The 14,258-nt window shown below is 42.4% G+C and overlaps 1 protein-coding gene across 1 annotated transcript in view; it reads right to left on the bottom strand.

Annotated features, from left to right (window-relative positions):
- Window positions 1-587: 587 nt before the first annotated feature.
- The window catches only part of LOC311034050 (ecto-NOX disulfide-thiol exchanger 2-like), a gene marked incomplete at its 3' end in the record, with an annotated part of 33,332 nt that continues 19,661 nt past the window's right edge, over window positions 588-14,258 (bottom strand). Inside the window, exons 7-13 of the mRNA XM_084041790.1 lie at window positions 12,428-12,548; window positions 10,396-10,583; window positions 6,704-6,844; window positions 6,090-6,146; window positions 5,238-5,343; window positions 3,354-3,439; window positions 588-719 (exon numbers count right to left, since the gene is read on the bottom strand). Of these exons, the coding sequence (XP_083897916.1) occupies window positions 588-719; window positions 3,354-3,439; window positions 5,238-5,343; window positions 6,090-6,146; window positions 6,704-6,844; window positions 10,396-10,583; window positions 12,428-12,548 (831 nt within the window). The remainder of the gene's footprint in view (window positions 720-3,353; window positions 3,440-5,237; window positions 5,344-6,089; window positions 6,147-6,703; window positions 6,845-10,395; window positions 10,584-12,427; window positions 12,549-14,258) is intronic.

Consider the following 14,258-nt stretch of genomic DNA (forward strand, 5'->3'; position numbering starts at 1 on the left):
AATCACATTAACATTAATAGTGATCTCTACAGCCTGCTTTCACATGAAATCGACCTTGAATTTTTAACTAACATGTATCGATGGAAGTCAATTATAATACAGATGTTGCACACAGCTACATTTTCATATTATTAGCTAACTTCTGTGTGACTTACTTCAATGCATTTTGCAGAGGTTAGAGGAGTTTTATTTATGTATGTACAGCCCAGCAAGCACTTCATCATAACCGTTTCCTTTTTAATGTTTTGGTAAATAAACAGTGGGACCGGGTGGGGTCAGGCATTGTCACTGTAAGAGAAGGCTTGAGGGTTTTACTCCATCCTTGATTCCGAAACACATATCGTTGCTGCCGGGCAGAAACATCCTATCTCCATATTCTAACTTTTTTTTTTTTGCACTGCAGCGTCACAAAAAAACATGAAAAGTAGCAGATTGACAAGCTCAAAATCCGTCACTTTGCACTGCGTTTTGAGCTTGTATATCTGCTGATTTTGCCATTTTTTAATTCAAATCCTGAAAAGTAAAACATGAGAGAGCACAGAGAGGGACAGAACTCACTTCTTCGTTATGTTCATTTTCAAAGAGTTCTATGTGCTCTTGATGCTCTGGAAACCACAGAAGTTCCAGCGTTTCTCCAGACTGGCCCCCACCCCCGTCAGCTCCTGTCTGAAGGTGCAGGGCAGCCGAGAGAGCAGGCCGTCCACCTCACCAGGGTTAACCTGGACACACACACGCACGCACGCACGCACACACACACACACACACACACACACACACACACACACACAAACACGGTAATGGTTAGACGTACAACAAGAGATACTGTTTAACCCATTCAATCCGGGAACGCATGTGTGTAATTTTAAATTTCTTTGGCTATTAAAAAATAGCAGATCTACAAGCTCATAGCGCGGCATCGAGTGCCGCGCTATGAGCTTGTAGATCTGCTATTTTTTTTAAATCGTGAACATGTTTGCATATCTTTGAATATATATATATTTTTTAAAAGCGAACATTTGTCCAATATTTTGTTCCAGGGACCCCCCCCCCCCGAGAATCAAAGATTTGAGTTACAAATGTTCGCTTTAAAAAAATATACATTCAAAGATTTGCACACATTTTCACGTTTTATTTCCTGGTAATCCTGGTCTCCCCCTGGTCAGTCGGGGCGCCTGATGGAGGGGAAAGGAACTGGTTGGAATAACATGTTCCTTCCACGCGCTACGTCCTACCGGGGAAACTCCCCCCTGTCAGGTGATAAGAAGCGGCCTGCTTGCTCCTCATGCATTGAAGGAAGCATGAGCTCAGTTTGGGGCTCTCCCCAGGCTAGCAGAGGGAGAGTAGCACCCAGGTTTACAAGCTTAGGCAATTGGCACTGGGTGAAAAATGGGTTACAAAATCATGGGATGAAAAAAAGTAATAAAAAAAGATTCACCAGGAGCCTGGATTGGCTTGGTTCCAGGCTTAAAATAATGAATATAAAATATTTTCGGAAATCTCTATGGGCTGAATGAATGGGCTTTCTATATGTGGAACCAGAGCCGGTAAACAAAATGGTCGCCACTGCTATGCTCTATATGAGTGTTACAATAGTGGCACTCTGGCCGACAGCGCCGCAAGCTAAGGGCTGCCTCTGTGGGTTCAGGCTGCTGTTTGCACTCATGTGTCAGAATGAAGGATCTACTTGTAATAGCTCCCTGAAAATCACACCGGTCGCTGCTAGCCAGATATAGCCGTTGTAGATACATAACGATGATGGCTGTGACATTTAAGGAACGAGAGAGAGAGAGAGAGAGAGAGAGAGAGAGAGAGAGAAAATGTCAGCACAGAACAGGAGACACACAGAACAGGAGACACAGGAGAACTATCGTTGATGGTTTCCTCTCCAGGAGGAGAGAAGGGCCTAAGCAAGTAAAAGAGAGAGGGAAAAGTACTGGAGAGAAACAGTCTCCACCAAGGCTGAACTATCACTCTCATCTGTTTTTAGAACAACATCAATTATTATATTGAGTTACAAGAACACTTGAGGGTTCTTTTATTACACAAGCTTTCAAAGACCAATGTGGAATTGGCTTTTGTATTCCATTACCAGACAAACATCGACCAAACAACAACTCTGCCATTAGTGATACCGGAACTGTACAAACAAACACTGCAAGATATCAAACAATATTTAAAAAATCACACCCTGTGTGAAGGAAGCGGTGCCTTTGGGGCGGGCCTTAACTCATTTCAATGCATCCCTATTGGTGGTCTGAGTCCACTTACCAAATTTGTACTTGGGAGCATGCTGCAAACTGGAATGATGGCTGTTTAAAGCCCAGCCAATGGGCAGACAGAGGGGGCGGGGCTTAAGTAATGACAGTTAGTCCCTATTGCTGGCTTTAGTCCATGTACAAAATTTGTACTCCATAGCATGCTGCGAACTTGAGTTATGGCTGTTTGAAGGCCAGCCAATGGGAGGACAGAGGGGGCGGGGCTTCAGCAATTCATGCTGGTCCCTATTGGTGGTCTAAGTCCACATACCAAATGTGGACTTGGTGGCATGCTGCAAACTGGAGTTATAGCTGTTTAAAATCCCGTGCTCATCCCGTGCTCATACGGGCACGGGGGGTCCCTGGACCCCTCTTTGAGAACTTCATCAATTCATGCTCGTGCCTATTGGTGGTCTAAGTCCACATACCAAATGTGGACTTGGTGGCATGCTGCAAACTGGAGTTATAGCTGTTTAAAATCCCGTGCTCATACGGGCGCGGGGGGTCCCTGGACCCCTCTTTGATAACTTCATCAATTCATGCTCGTGCCTATTGGTGGTCTAAGTCCACATACCAAATGTGGATTTGGTGGCATGCTGCAAACTGGAGTTATAGCTGTTTAAAATCCCGTGCTCATCCCGTGCTCATACGGGCGCTGGGGGTCCCTGGACCCCTTTTTGATAACGTCATCAATTCATGCTCGTCCCTATTGGTGGTCTAAGTCCACATACCGAATTGGGACTTGGTGGCATGCTGCAAACTGAAGTTATAGCTGTTTGCTTCTTTGCCGTGCTCATCCCGTGCTGAAACCGCCGGTCGGACGGACGGACATACAAAAGTCAAAAGCCACGTATAGAGCGGTTGGCACCGCTAAAAATTAGCTTTTGTAGAGGAATTAAAAAATCAGTTGAATGTGAGTGCCCCTGTATTTTAGTCAGAGAGCTCCTCTGTTTCATTAGAACGGTTTGTAAATGTCTGTATGAATCTCGGTTGAAAGGGTGTGTGTGTGTGTGTGTGTGTGTGTGTGTGTGTGTGTGTGTGCGCCCCAGTGCAAAGCTATTAAGAGGACAACCCCTGCTGTGTGTCTGCATCCAGTACCTTGGTGCCCAGACACTGTAGATAGGAGCAGATGTACTCGATGCTGGCTCCAAACGGATGGACATGGAGGAAGGTTGAAATGATCCCTGAGGTACATAGAAACACAAGGAAGGCGTGCAGAGATGTTAATCACACTGTCAGTAGAACAAACACGTCCCAATTGTTGAGCTGAACCAGTCTCCTGCTGAGCCTGATGTAGAAAAAACAAAACATCTCTCACAGATTATAAAATAAAAAAATGTTACAACCAAAACCATCTGCTATCTATCAGCTCAAGACCATCCTGGAGACTAAGAGACATACAATCCTTCAGTGGTGGAAAAAGTACTTACATTTTTTACTAACCAATACTGCAATATAGAAATACGCTGTTACAAGTAAAAGTCCAGAATTCTAAATTTACTTGAGTAAAAGTACACAAGTATTGGCATAAGAATGTACTTAAAGTACCAAAAGTCAAAGTACAAAAATATTTGAAAATAGCAGATCTACAAGCTCACAACGTGTCGCGACGCTATTTTCAAATAGCCTATGTATGACGTGTGGCTCAGTATAAAAAAGCAACGCTCCGTTAGAAGGATCCCTGGCTAATAAGCCTTATATGCCTTAATATATTATAATTGCCCTCTATAACAAAAAAAGAAAATACCTTAAATATTTTATTTATTTTACAAATAGTTAATAGTAGTGCTTTGGTGCCGAACATGGTCTGAAGCGTGTTTTCAGTCTCTTTTGTTTTTTTCCACACGGGAGGGGCTGGAGCAGCTCTGGAATCACCCACGGTGATTCTGAGAAGGAAGGGCCTTATAGATCACCGTGCCAAAAAACATGGCTCCCCATCCGCTTCCGTTATATCTCCTTCTCTAAAACCCCTATAACTCCGAAACTTTTTACGTTGGGGAAAACGACTCATTTTGTATGCACGATCGCTGCGCCATTGTGACCCGCGTGAAAGATGTTATCGTTCCAGGCGTTAGCCAGGACCATTGTGCAAAATGCACGCATGCTTTGTTTCACATGGATTGCTCGTCTTGGAGTCTACAGCTTAAACAGCGCCGCACAGCTCAACTGTGAGATTTCTGGCACCGAATGTGTTAAAAGATTCAGAAACACCAAGCAGCTGGGACCAGAAAATGAGCCAGACAATAAGTCCATATGCCTGAGTAGGCCAGTCAGGCACCAAAATGGATTTTGAATGCATTGCAGAGAGGTGCGTTGGCAGTTGTGCCTGTTTGTGCCGACAAATAGTTGGGAGTGAATCAGTATTGGTACAGTATATCATTGGTTAGTTGTATTGATGAAGATTTTTGGAATGATCAATACATATTGGTATATCATTGGTATTGATTTATATATATAAACTTTATTTCAAACACAATAAGTCCATATAAAAAACAGAGATACAAAACAGACAATAACAACACAGAGATAGCCAGACAGTTTTCACTCCATAAAGCCCAGATAAACATTGCCTACAGTGTTTCAAGAAGCATGAGGAATACCATGTATCACTCTGTGTGATCCCCGTTAAGGCCATAATTAATACATTCTTTGACTCCATCAGTGTACACATACATTTAAACATAAAATTCCTAAACACAGCCTGAAAGGTGGGTATATTACTGGTCACAAACATTTCACTTGCACTACTCCATCTTGGGAGTTTCAGGAATATTCGAAAAGCATCATTATATGCCATCTGAACTTTTTTCATTGCTATAATGCAAAAACATATATGAAGATTGCTGGAGTGAATCAATGAATACATATTGGTATATCTTTAGTAGTTCTATTGATGAAGACTATTAGAGTGAATCATTACATATCAGTATATCATTGGTAGTTGTATTGATGAAGATGTATACAGTAGATGTGTCATCATACCAACAAGCAGGGCTTCTCTCTCAGAGTTGACAGGACTTTGGGGAATCTTCTCTGGGGGGCCGTCCTTCTCCTTCTCCTGACTGCAAGACACCACTGATGACGCCTCCTACACACACACACACACACACACACACACACACACACACACACACACACACACACACACACACACACACACACACACACACACACACACACACACACACACACACACACACACACACACACACACACACACACACACACACACAACAACACACACACACACACACACACACACACACACACACACAGAAACTGATTTTTGGTCTGTTTTTTTTGGCCCTCGAGCCCCCACTTTCGATCTTTGATGAAAATGCATTTCATGTTTTTTGCATCCTAGTCATGGTGTGAGCTACTGTACAGACTGAGTCATCTTAAACTAGACTATATGTTATAAGCATGGGAGATTATAAAAAACGGATTGAGGAATGAAGGGAGATTCCACCGCGCCTTGAGCCTAAATCAGGCGTGTCCGGTGCATCTCAGGAGCAGACACATATAGCAGTGGGACCTGACGAAGATGTAGTACACATCGAAACATTGCTGTTCTTGCCTTGCACCCTGTTCTATTAAAGAAAAAGGCTCCAATCATCCGAGTTGCTCCAGGGTTGAGGAATATTTGACCACTGAATGCTCATGTCCCGTTTATGAATGCTGCTAAATCGCTTTCTGACCGTTTTGAAGTTTATTTTTAGACAAAACATTTTATGTTGCTGTTCTTATGTTGTTTCTTTAATTCTAAAACTTTTCTAGGCATATGGGGAGAGAGAGAAAGAAAGAGAGAGAGGTTCAGTCCTTGTTGTCTCTTACGTTGGTTTGATTAACACTCTCCTCATTCCCTCGGTCATCATGCTTTGATGTCTCCAGCTGCAACAGAACATGAGAAAGAAGAGAGCAAGATTATTTTTGGTTTGTTAAACAAAGACATTCAACATTGGATGGAACTTGCACATGAACACATTTCACCCACTGGTTTACACCTGTAATGTGATCATGTAATGTGTGTGTGTGTGTGTGTGTGTGTGTGTGTGTGTGTGTGTGTGTGTGTGTGTGTGTGTGTGTGTGTGTATATATATATATATATATATATATATATATATATATATATATATATATATATATATATATATATATATATATAAAAGATATATAATAAAGATGCACGCACACATGCACACACACGTGCGCGCACCCCCCCCCCCCAGGTCTTCATGGCTTAAATGGCACGTCCCCACTGCTCCGAATAGTTAGGGTGGGTTAAACAAATTATATGTGCAAATGTACTTACGACAAACAACAACTAAAGAGGACACAATAATAATTATTGTATTATTTAAATACAGAGCACAAGTACAGTAGGAAAATCATTCCCTGTGTGTGTGTGCGCCGCGTCCACGCACATCCACATGTGTGTGTGAACTAACCTGTATTGTGTGTGTACTCTGTAGGTTCTTCAGTCCTTCTTTGAGGGTCTGGACTTGGTTCTGCAGCTGCTGCTTTTCCTCCGTACTCTTCTCAAGCTCCGCCTCCCGTTGTTTTAGCTCCTCCCTCATCTTTAATAGTTGCTACACCAAGAAAACCAGAAACAGTTCTTCAGAAGCATTTAGCATGTAGCGGTCGGTCATTAACACATTGAGTGCCAGGTACTATGCATCCAAATCATCCTCAGAGTGCCAGCGTTTTTAACCGTGGTTTGACGATCTATGGAGCGCCGCAGAAGCCACAACGTGCACCAGGATGTAAACAAAAAGTGTCCGGGGGATGGTGTCCCGTCTAGCCACTGGAACAACATTTGTTTTACCGCCATCGGCCATTTTAGAGCGATCGCCGTTGAAAATGGCTGGTTTTCACCAACAAAAAAAAACAGAATCAGAGCTAGAAGTGTTTTTCTCCAAATCCTATAATTGTAGCGGACGGACGTGACGTTTTTTGGGATGGCGTCACATCCGTTGATTCCTTCTAGCACAGTCGAGGGATCACTCCTAAGTTGCGTTAGAGCGCCCTCTTGTGGATTTTTCCACAAAAAAAAAAAGACATAGATCTACGTTTATGGCACTCGACGGTTGGATTTCAAACTACTTAGATCTACGTCTTTGTCTTTCTACGTCTAATGTGTTAACTGTGGTTCATACAAAAATAACTAGCAATTACTGTCAGTTATTTGGTGTCTTGTTCTCCCTGGCAGTTCCATCCTCAGCAGGCGCTACAGAGGGAACTGAGCCGACTGTCACTGACGTCAATTTAATGTGAAATAATGACCATAGAATGGAGAGGTGATGACGTGACGGCACTAATGAAAAGTGTTTTGCAGAAAGAAGACAAAGCATACATTGTGTTGTGTGTCTGAGATGAGATGTTGTTGAGATTGTGAAAACCAGTGGTGTAAAGTAACTAAGTACATTTACTCATGTACTGTACTTAAGTGCAATTTTGAGCTGTTTTTACTTTGCCGGAGCATTTCAAATTGTCAGTACTTTTGCTTCTACTCCACTTCATCTCAGATGCAAATATTACACTTTTACTCCTCTAAAAAAATGTACTAGTTATTAGTTAGTTTGTATGTTTTGATTATTACTACAAAACATACATTAACCACTTCAGCCCTACATACATTTCTGCCATTTGAAAATAGCCGATCTTGTAGAAAATAGCCGATCTACAAGCTCACGATGCGACGTTGTGAGCTTGTACATCTGCTATTTTCAAAAGATTCTTTATACATTTGAAAATTTGTGAAACGGGACATTCTACATAATGAGTACTTTCTATTTGTGGTACTTCAAGTACATTTTGATACCAATACTTTTGTACTTTTACTCGAGAAAATGTTGAATTCCGGACTTTTACGTACGAGTATTTCTACATTGCAGTGTTGATACTTTTACCTTTCAGTAAAAAAAAAAAGAGTACTTTTAACACCACTTGTGAAAACCCTTGGTAAGCAATTGGCAAGATGTGTTGACTAAATAAATGAATACGATCAGAAAACTACTATTTCATGTTCACATTGTGGAATACAGCTGGACGTTGGCAGTGGTCTGCTTGCTCATCATCATCATCTCAGACTTCTCCTGATCTTGTTGGGTTCTTCTCTCTCACTGAGTGAGAACCCAGTAGTGATGTGTCGGACTCGTTCATGATCGATTCGTTCAAAATAACTAGTTTCATTGCCGTGAACGTGAACAAGCTCGTTCACTTCCTGAAACATGTTACGTTCACGCTATCGCGCATGCCCCCATCCCCTCCCTCCCCCCGTACACAGGACGGGGGGAGGGGATGGGCGACGCAAAAAAAAAACCGCTCCCGCGATGGTGTTTTACACACATTATAAAACATACTGTACATTAACCACTTTAGCCCTATTTCATACCTAGGCTATTTCAAATATGTTAGTACTTTCACTTTTGGTACTTTAAGTATATTTTGATGCCAATACTTTTGTACTTTTACTCGAGTACATTTTGAACACTAGAAAATAGCGCTACTGAACGAAGAACGGGAACGAATCATTTGAACGAATCATTGCCTGCCGCGAACGTGAACGAAATCGCTCGTTCACTAAAATGAACCTTTTTTTCCCACCACTAGAACCCAGCTGAGATGACAAACATCACCTACTGGGCTCATTTCAATACCAAGCCCCTGGCCCAGTTGCGCGGGGGGAGGGGGGCTTTGGCATATTCGTCAAAGTGTGACACATTCAGAATGCTTTCATGCTACAATAGCGTGGAGAGGAAACAGACACACGTTACATAATTTCACTGTAATTCATGTGGCGGTGTGATACAACCACGTGGACCAGGCGAGAGCTTTCCAAACTTGGCATATCTTCCGATTCATTTAATCCACTCAATCCGGGGACGCATCGCAGTGTTGTTTTAGATTTCTTTGGCTATTAAAAAAATAGCAGATCTACAAGCTCATAGCGCGGCACCGAGTGCCGCGCTATGAGCTTGTATATCTGCTATTTTATTTTTAGAAAAATAGTGAATATTTGTGTAAATCTTTGAATATATCTATGTTTTTAAAGCGAACATTTGTAACCCAAATCTTTGCCTCTGGGATTCTACAAATGTCTTCTAAAGCCTAACAGTTTTTTGAAAACACGGACCCCAATCTCAAAATATGTTGTTCCAGGGACCCCCAGAAGCAAAGATGAGTTACAAATGTTCGCTTTAAAAAATATGTATTCAAGATTTGCACACATTTTCAAGATATTTAAAAAAGAATAGCCGATTTACAAGCTCATAGTGCGGCACTATGAGCTTGTAGATCTGCTAATAGCCAAAGTATAAGATAATGCTTATCTTATAGTGGTTACACAGATGCGTTCCTGGTTTTAATGGGTTAATCCATTCAGCTAATCTTTTCATAAACACACCATGAGAGACATTGTGATTTCTTTCTGCCTGCAGAAATGAGCAGCATGAGGGGGCATAATGGATTCTCCTCTTCTAAACAACAATCTATCATCATTTCCATTACCTGTGGCAACTAGCTATAGGTGACAAATGAAAGGTGAAGGAATCCGTTCACAATTCAAAAGGTGCATTTGGAGCTTTACAAACAGTGTTTGGGTTCTGGGGAAATTTGATCTCTTTTCACATCAATGTAACTACAGTCTAGGAACCAGGGGTCACCAATCTACTGGGCTCTGCCCATGTGAGGAAGAAGGCCTTAAAGCCCAATTCATGATTACCAAAATAAATAACATAGATGGACACCCACAGGCTAATGAAAAAAACTATGTTTCTATATCAGTGGTTCTCAAACCTTTTCATGTCAAGGACCCCCAAGATGATATGTATTTGGCTGCATCTCAAAATATTTTGTCCCAGGGACCCCCCGAAGGAAAGATTACAAGAGTTACAAACGTTCGCTTTAAAAATCATATATTCAAAGATTTGCACACATTTTCACGGTTTTCTCAAAAATAGCAGATCTACAAGCTCGTAGATCTGCTATATTTTAATAGCTAAAGTGTAAAATAATGCTTTTTAGGTCAAATCTAAAAATGACACGGATGCGTTCCCGGTCTTAATGGGTTTAAGTGCAACATAGTTGATAGAAATAACAGACACATACAGTAGCATGCGTGTGTATGTGCGTGCGCTACCTTCTGCATGCCCTGCAGAGCCTGCTGCAGGAAGCTGAGCTGCTGACAGCGTGTGTTGTCCTCTTCACTCCTGATTGGCTGGTTCTTGCCCTGTTCCTGCTTGAGGAGTTCTACTTCGTTCCTGTAGGCGTCCAGCTGGCAGCGAAGGGAGTCATTCTCTTCCTTTAAGGCCTCTGTCTGGAACACAGCTACACACACACGCACACGGACAGACACAGACACAGAGACACACACACACACTTTAATAGGGCATAGCAGTGGCGGCCATTTAGTGGTTCTACAGATGCATGGGCCTTCTATCTGTGGAACCACTAAATGGCCGCCACTGGCCCTATTGACAGCGGCCGTCCCACGGGTCACAAACACTAGATTGCACCTCCAATCACTTCTATTTATAATTCCCAGGAATATCAGCATGTCTGGCTGTCCATCGCATGTCTTCTCATCGCAACTTCTCATCCAATCAGCTTCTCACTTGCTGGGTGTATTGCTGTTTCCAAACATTTTAAAACTCTTACAGCCCCTAATTACAGTCAGGGCTTTAAAGGCTGCGAGTGTTTATTTCTCTTCAGGTTATTCTGTTCATTTTAATTTGCGTTTAGTTTAGGTTTTGTATATTTTTTGTTTTCAATTGTATTATTTCCTTATTCTGTATATTATTTGTACTTTTGCTAAACTTTACCCATTTCTTATCGCTATTCAGGCTTCATGACTAATTTGCTGACATTTGGAGGATACACTGCTAATCCCATATTTGATGTCACACAGCTATGAACTGTGGGTAATTCCCTCAGGCAAAGTCAGCGGAAATGCAGATTTACAGAGAGAGTGCACAAAGGCCTAATGCACTTGACGATTTGACAGTGGGACAGCCCTAAGCCCTCACGTCTCCAAGTGAACGCACATTTAAGTCAGTGAGTCTGAAAGGGGGGACAATATGTAATAGGCTCTGTACCGTATTTGAATTGGAAACTCACAACACCTTCATATGTGTTTCTGGTTCAAATCTGCTGCTGAGCCAATCAAATGAGGATTCGAGAAACTGACGCGGAACAGGAAACGGGACTGCCACCTTCTGGAAAAGGGAACTACAGTGAGTCATGCACAGAGCCTATTGGACCAGTATGCATTCCACACACACACCGACTCCTACAGGCAACATCAACTGGGTTTACTCCTTTGAGTATGGCACTACATCAGTGGTTCTCAAACGTTTCCATGACAAGGACCACCAGATTGATATGTATTTAGCCGCGGACCCCCATCTCAAAAATACTTTGCGAGGGACATCCAGAAGCAAAGATTTGAGTTAAAAATCTTCACTTTAAAAATATATATATTCAAAGATTTGCGAACATTTTCACGATTTTTCAAAAATAGCAGATCTACAAGCTCATAGCGTGGCACTATGAGCTTGTAGATCTGCTATTTTTGAACAGCCAAAGTGTAAAATAATGCTTTTTAGCTCAAATCTAAAAATGACAGATTGAGGAGAGTCCAGCAGGAGAATCCATCAGGAGAGTCCAGCAGTGCGACTGAGTTGAGGAGACACGGTTTAGACATACAGTAGCCCATCAGTGCTTCTAATGCATCTCCTGCTGTGTGCATGCGAGTGTGAGAGTGTGTGTGCGTTTCTCCCGGCAGGAGGGAGGTTTTGGATGAGGGGAGTATTGATCAGAAAGCTTCATCAAGTTGCTGCCTAGAGAAGCCCATCTCTCTTGATCAATTCCTGTACCCAATGTTAACATAACACACACACGCGACACACGCGCACGCACAGGTGTCTTTAGGGTGTCCGCTTCTCTGTAGAAATGTTCTGTATCGACTCAGCAGACTCTGGAAGGTGGCTCCTTTCAATACTTTTTTTATGCATGCATGGCATGTATTAAGACAGAGGTGTCCAAAGTATGTGTGTTTGTGTGTGTGTGTGTGTGTGTGTGTGTGTGTGTGTGTGTGTGTGTGTGTGTGTGTGTGTGTGTGTGTGTGTGTGTGTGTGTGTGTGTGTGTGTGTGTGTGCATGTGCGCCATGTACCGGAGTCCTCAGAGTCCTTGCTGTCTGCACCGTTCGCATCTTCCATGTCGTCGTCTGACATCTCCATCTCCTCCTCTCGTCTGATGTCCATCAGCTGCTCGTTGTGCATGTTCCTGATCTCCTGGAACACAACCACAGCCAAAGAGGGGCAGAGTTAATGATCTATCTCACAGCAAAGACACTCATGACGTGTGTAGACGCTCTGGTTGGACTACAGAGCTGAAAAAACAACAACAGAAACATAACATCAGTTTTGTCATCTCTGCTTTCCTGTGTCTGCAGACAGAATGTACAAGCAGGGAGACTGGTAGTGAATCTCAGTGCTATGGGATGTTCTCAACAGACAGCAATGGAACATAGGAGAGTAGATGAGTAAAGTGTTCTGTATCTCAGCTACATTGAAAATGAGGGCCCGCCCCTCCTCAACTGTACTCCGAGTTCAAATAAAGGTTATGATGAAAGAGGAGATGGTTGGTCCGGGGCCCGGGACTTTATCTCCCTCTGGCACAGAAACAAGGCAGATGGAAGCTGAAACAGCTACATTAAACAGTATTACCCTGCATTGTATCGTTCTGTGGGGAAATATCAGCAATGGCTCTTTAACACAGGTTCATAACAACCACAACCATAGTGATACCATGAGAAACACCAAGGCAACATGAAACTCTATGTATCCTGTGATTTATTGTTCCTGATTCAGAACAAAGCAAGGCATGTCTCTCTCTCTCTCTGTATGTGTGTTTTTCTGTAGGCCTCTGCATATCTGTGTATGTACTGTATGTGCAATTTTCTCTATTCTGTGTCCAATTACCTCTGTCTTAATCTGACAGCACACAGCTGGACAAGCTCAGCAGCAGTGAGACTGTCAAATACCAATCTTCTCTGCTTCCATTCCTCCGCTCACTGACGCGTACTTATGGATCCCACCGCTTTTCTAGAGAGACCCGCTGTGATTGGCCAGTAGTTGCTGTGATTGACAGTTCTTCCTTCCTAGCGTTTTTGCAACTATGCCTGAACCTAACATACCTCAGTAAAACTATGCCTAAACCTAACCTCAATCCTAACCTCAGTAAAACTATGCATTAACCTAGCCTTAACCCTAACCTCAGTAAAACTATGCATTAACCTAGCCTTACCCCTAACCTCAGTAAAACTATGCATTAACCTAGCCTTAACCCTAACCTCAGTAAAACTATGCATTAACCTAGCCTTAACCCTAACCTCAGTAAAACTATGCCTGCCAGGAAGCCAATCAGACAAATGTTTTTATACCCTGGCTATTTGAAAATAGCAGATCTACAAGCTCACAACGTGTCGCATCGCAACACAAATGCTATTTTCAAACATTTTAGTACTTTTACTTTTGGTACTTTAAGTACATTTTGATACCAATACCTTTGTACTTTTACTCAAGTACATTTTTTAAATTCTGGACTTTTACTTGTAACGGAGCATTTCTATATTGCAGTATTGATACTTTTACTTTAGTCAAATATCTGAGTACTTTTTCCACCACTGCTGGCAGTGAATGAGTTAAACATTCGCATCATTTTGGAGGTGCACGGAGCTGGAGGTTTCTGGTCGTGGGTTTCCGGACGCCTGATGACGTAAGGTTATTTCCACTCCAGACCGGATCAGAAAACTGAAAAAGGTATTGATCCCAGGCTATACTGTGAAGCTAATGGAGCAGCAGAATGGAGGGCAGTCAACCACAATGTGAGGAGACGCATGCATACACGCCAACACACAACACAGAGACATGACACATCTGATGAACATGAACGGGCTACACACCAACGCAAGGACAACTGCTCCTAGGGAGATAAAGGGA

Source organism: Gymnoscopelus microlampas (genome assembly GCF_963454915.1).
Source record: "Gymnoscopelus microlampas genome assembly, chromosome: 18".
Lineage (NCBI taxonomy): Eukaryota > Metazoa > Chordata > Actinopteri > Myctophiformes > Myctophidae > Gymnoscopelus > Gymnoscopelus microlampas.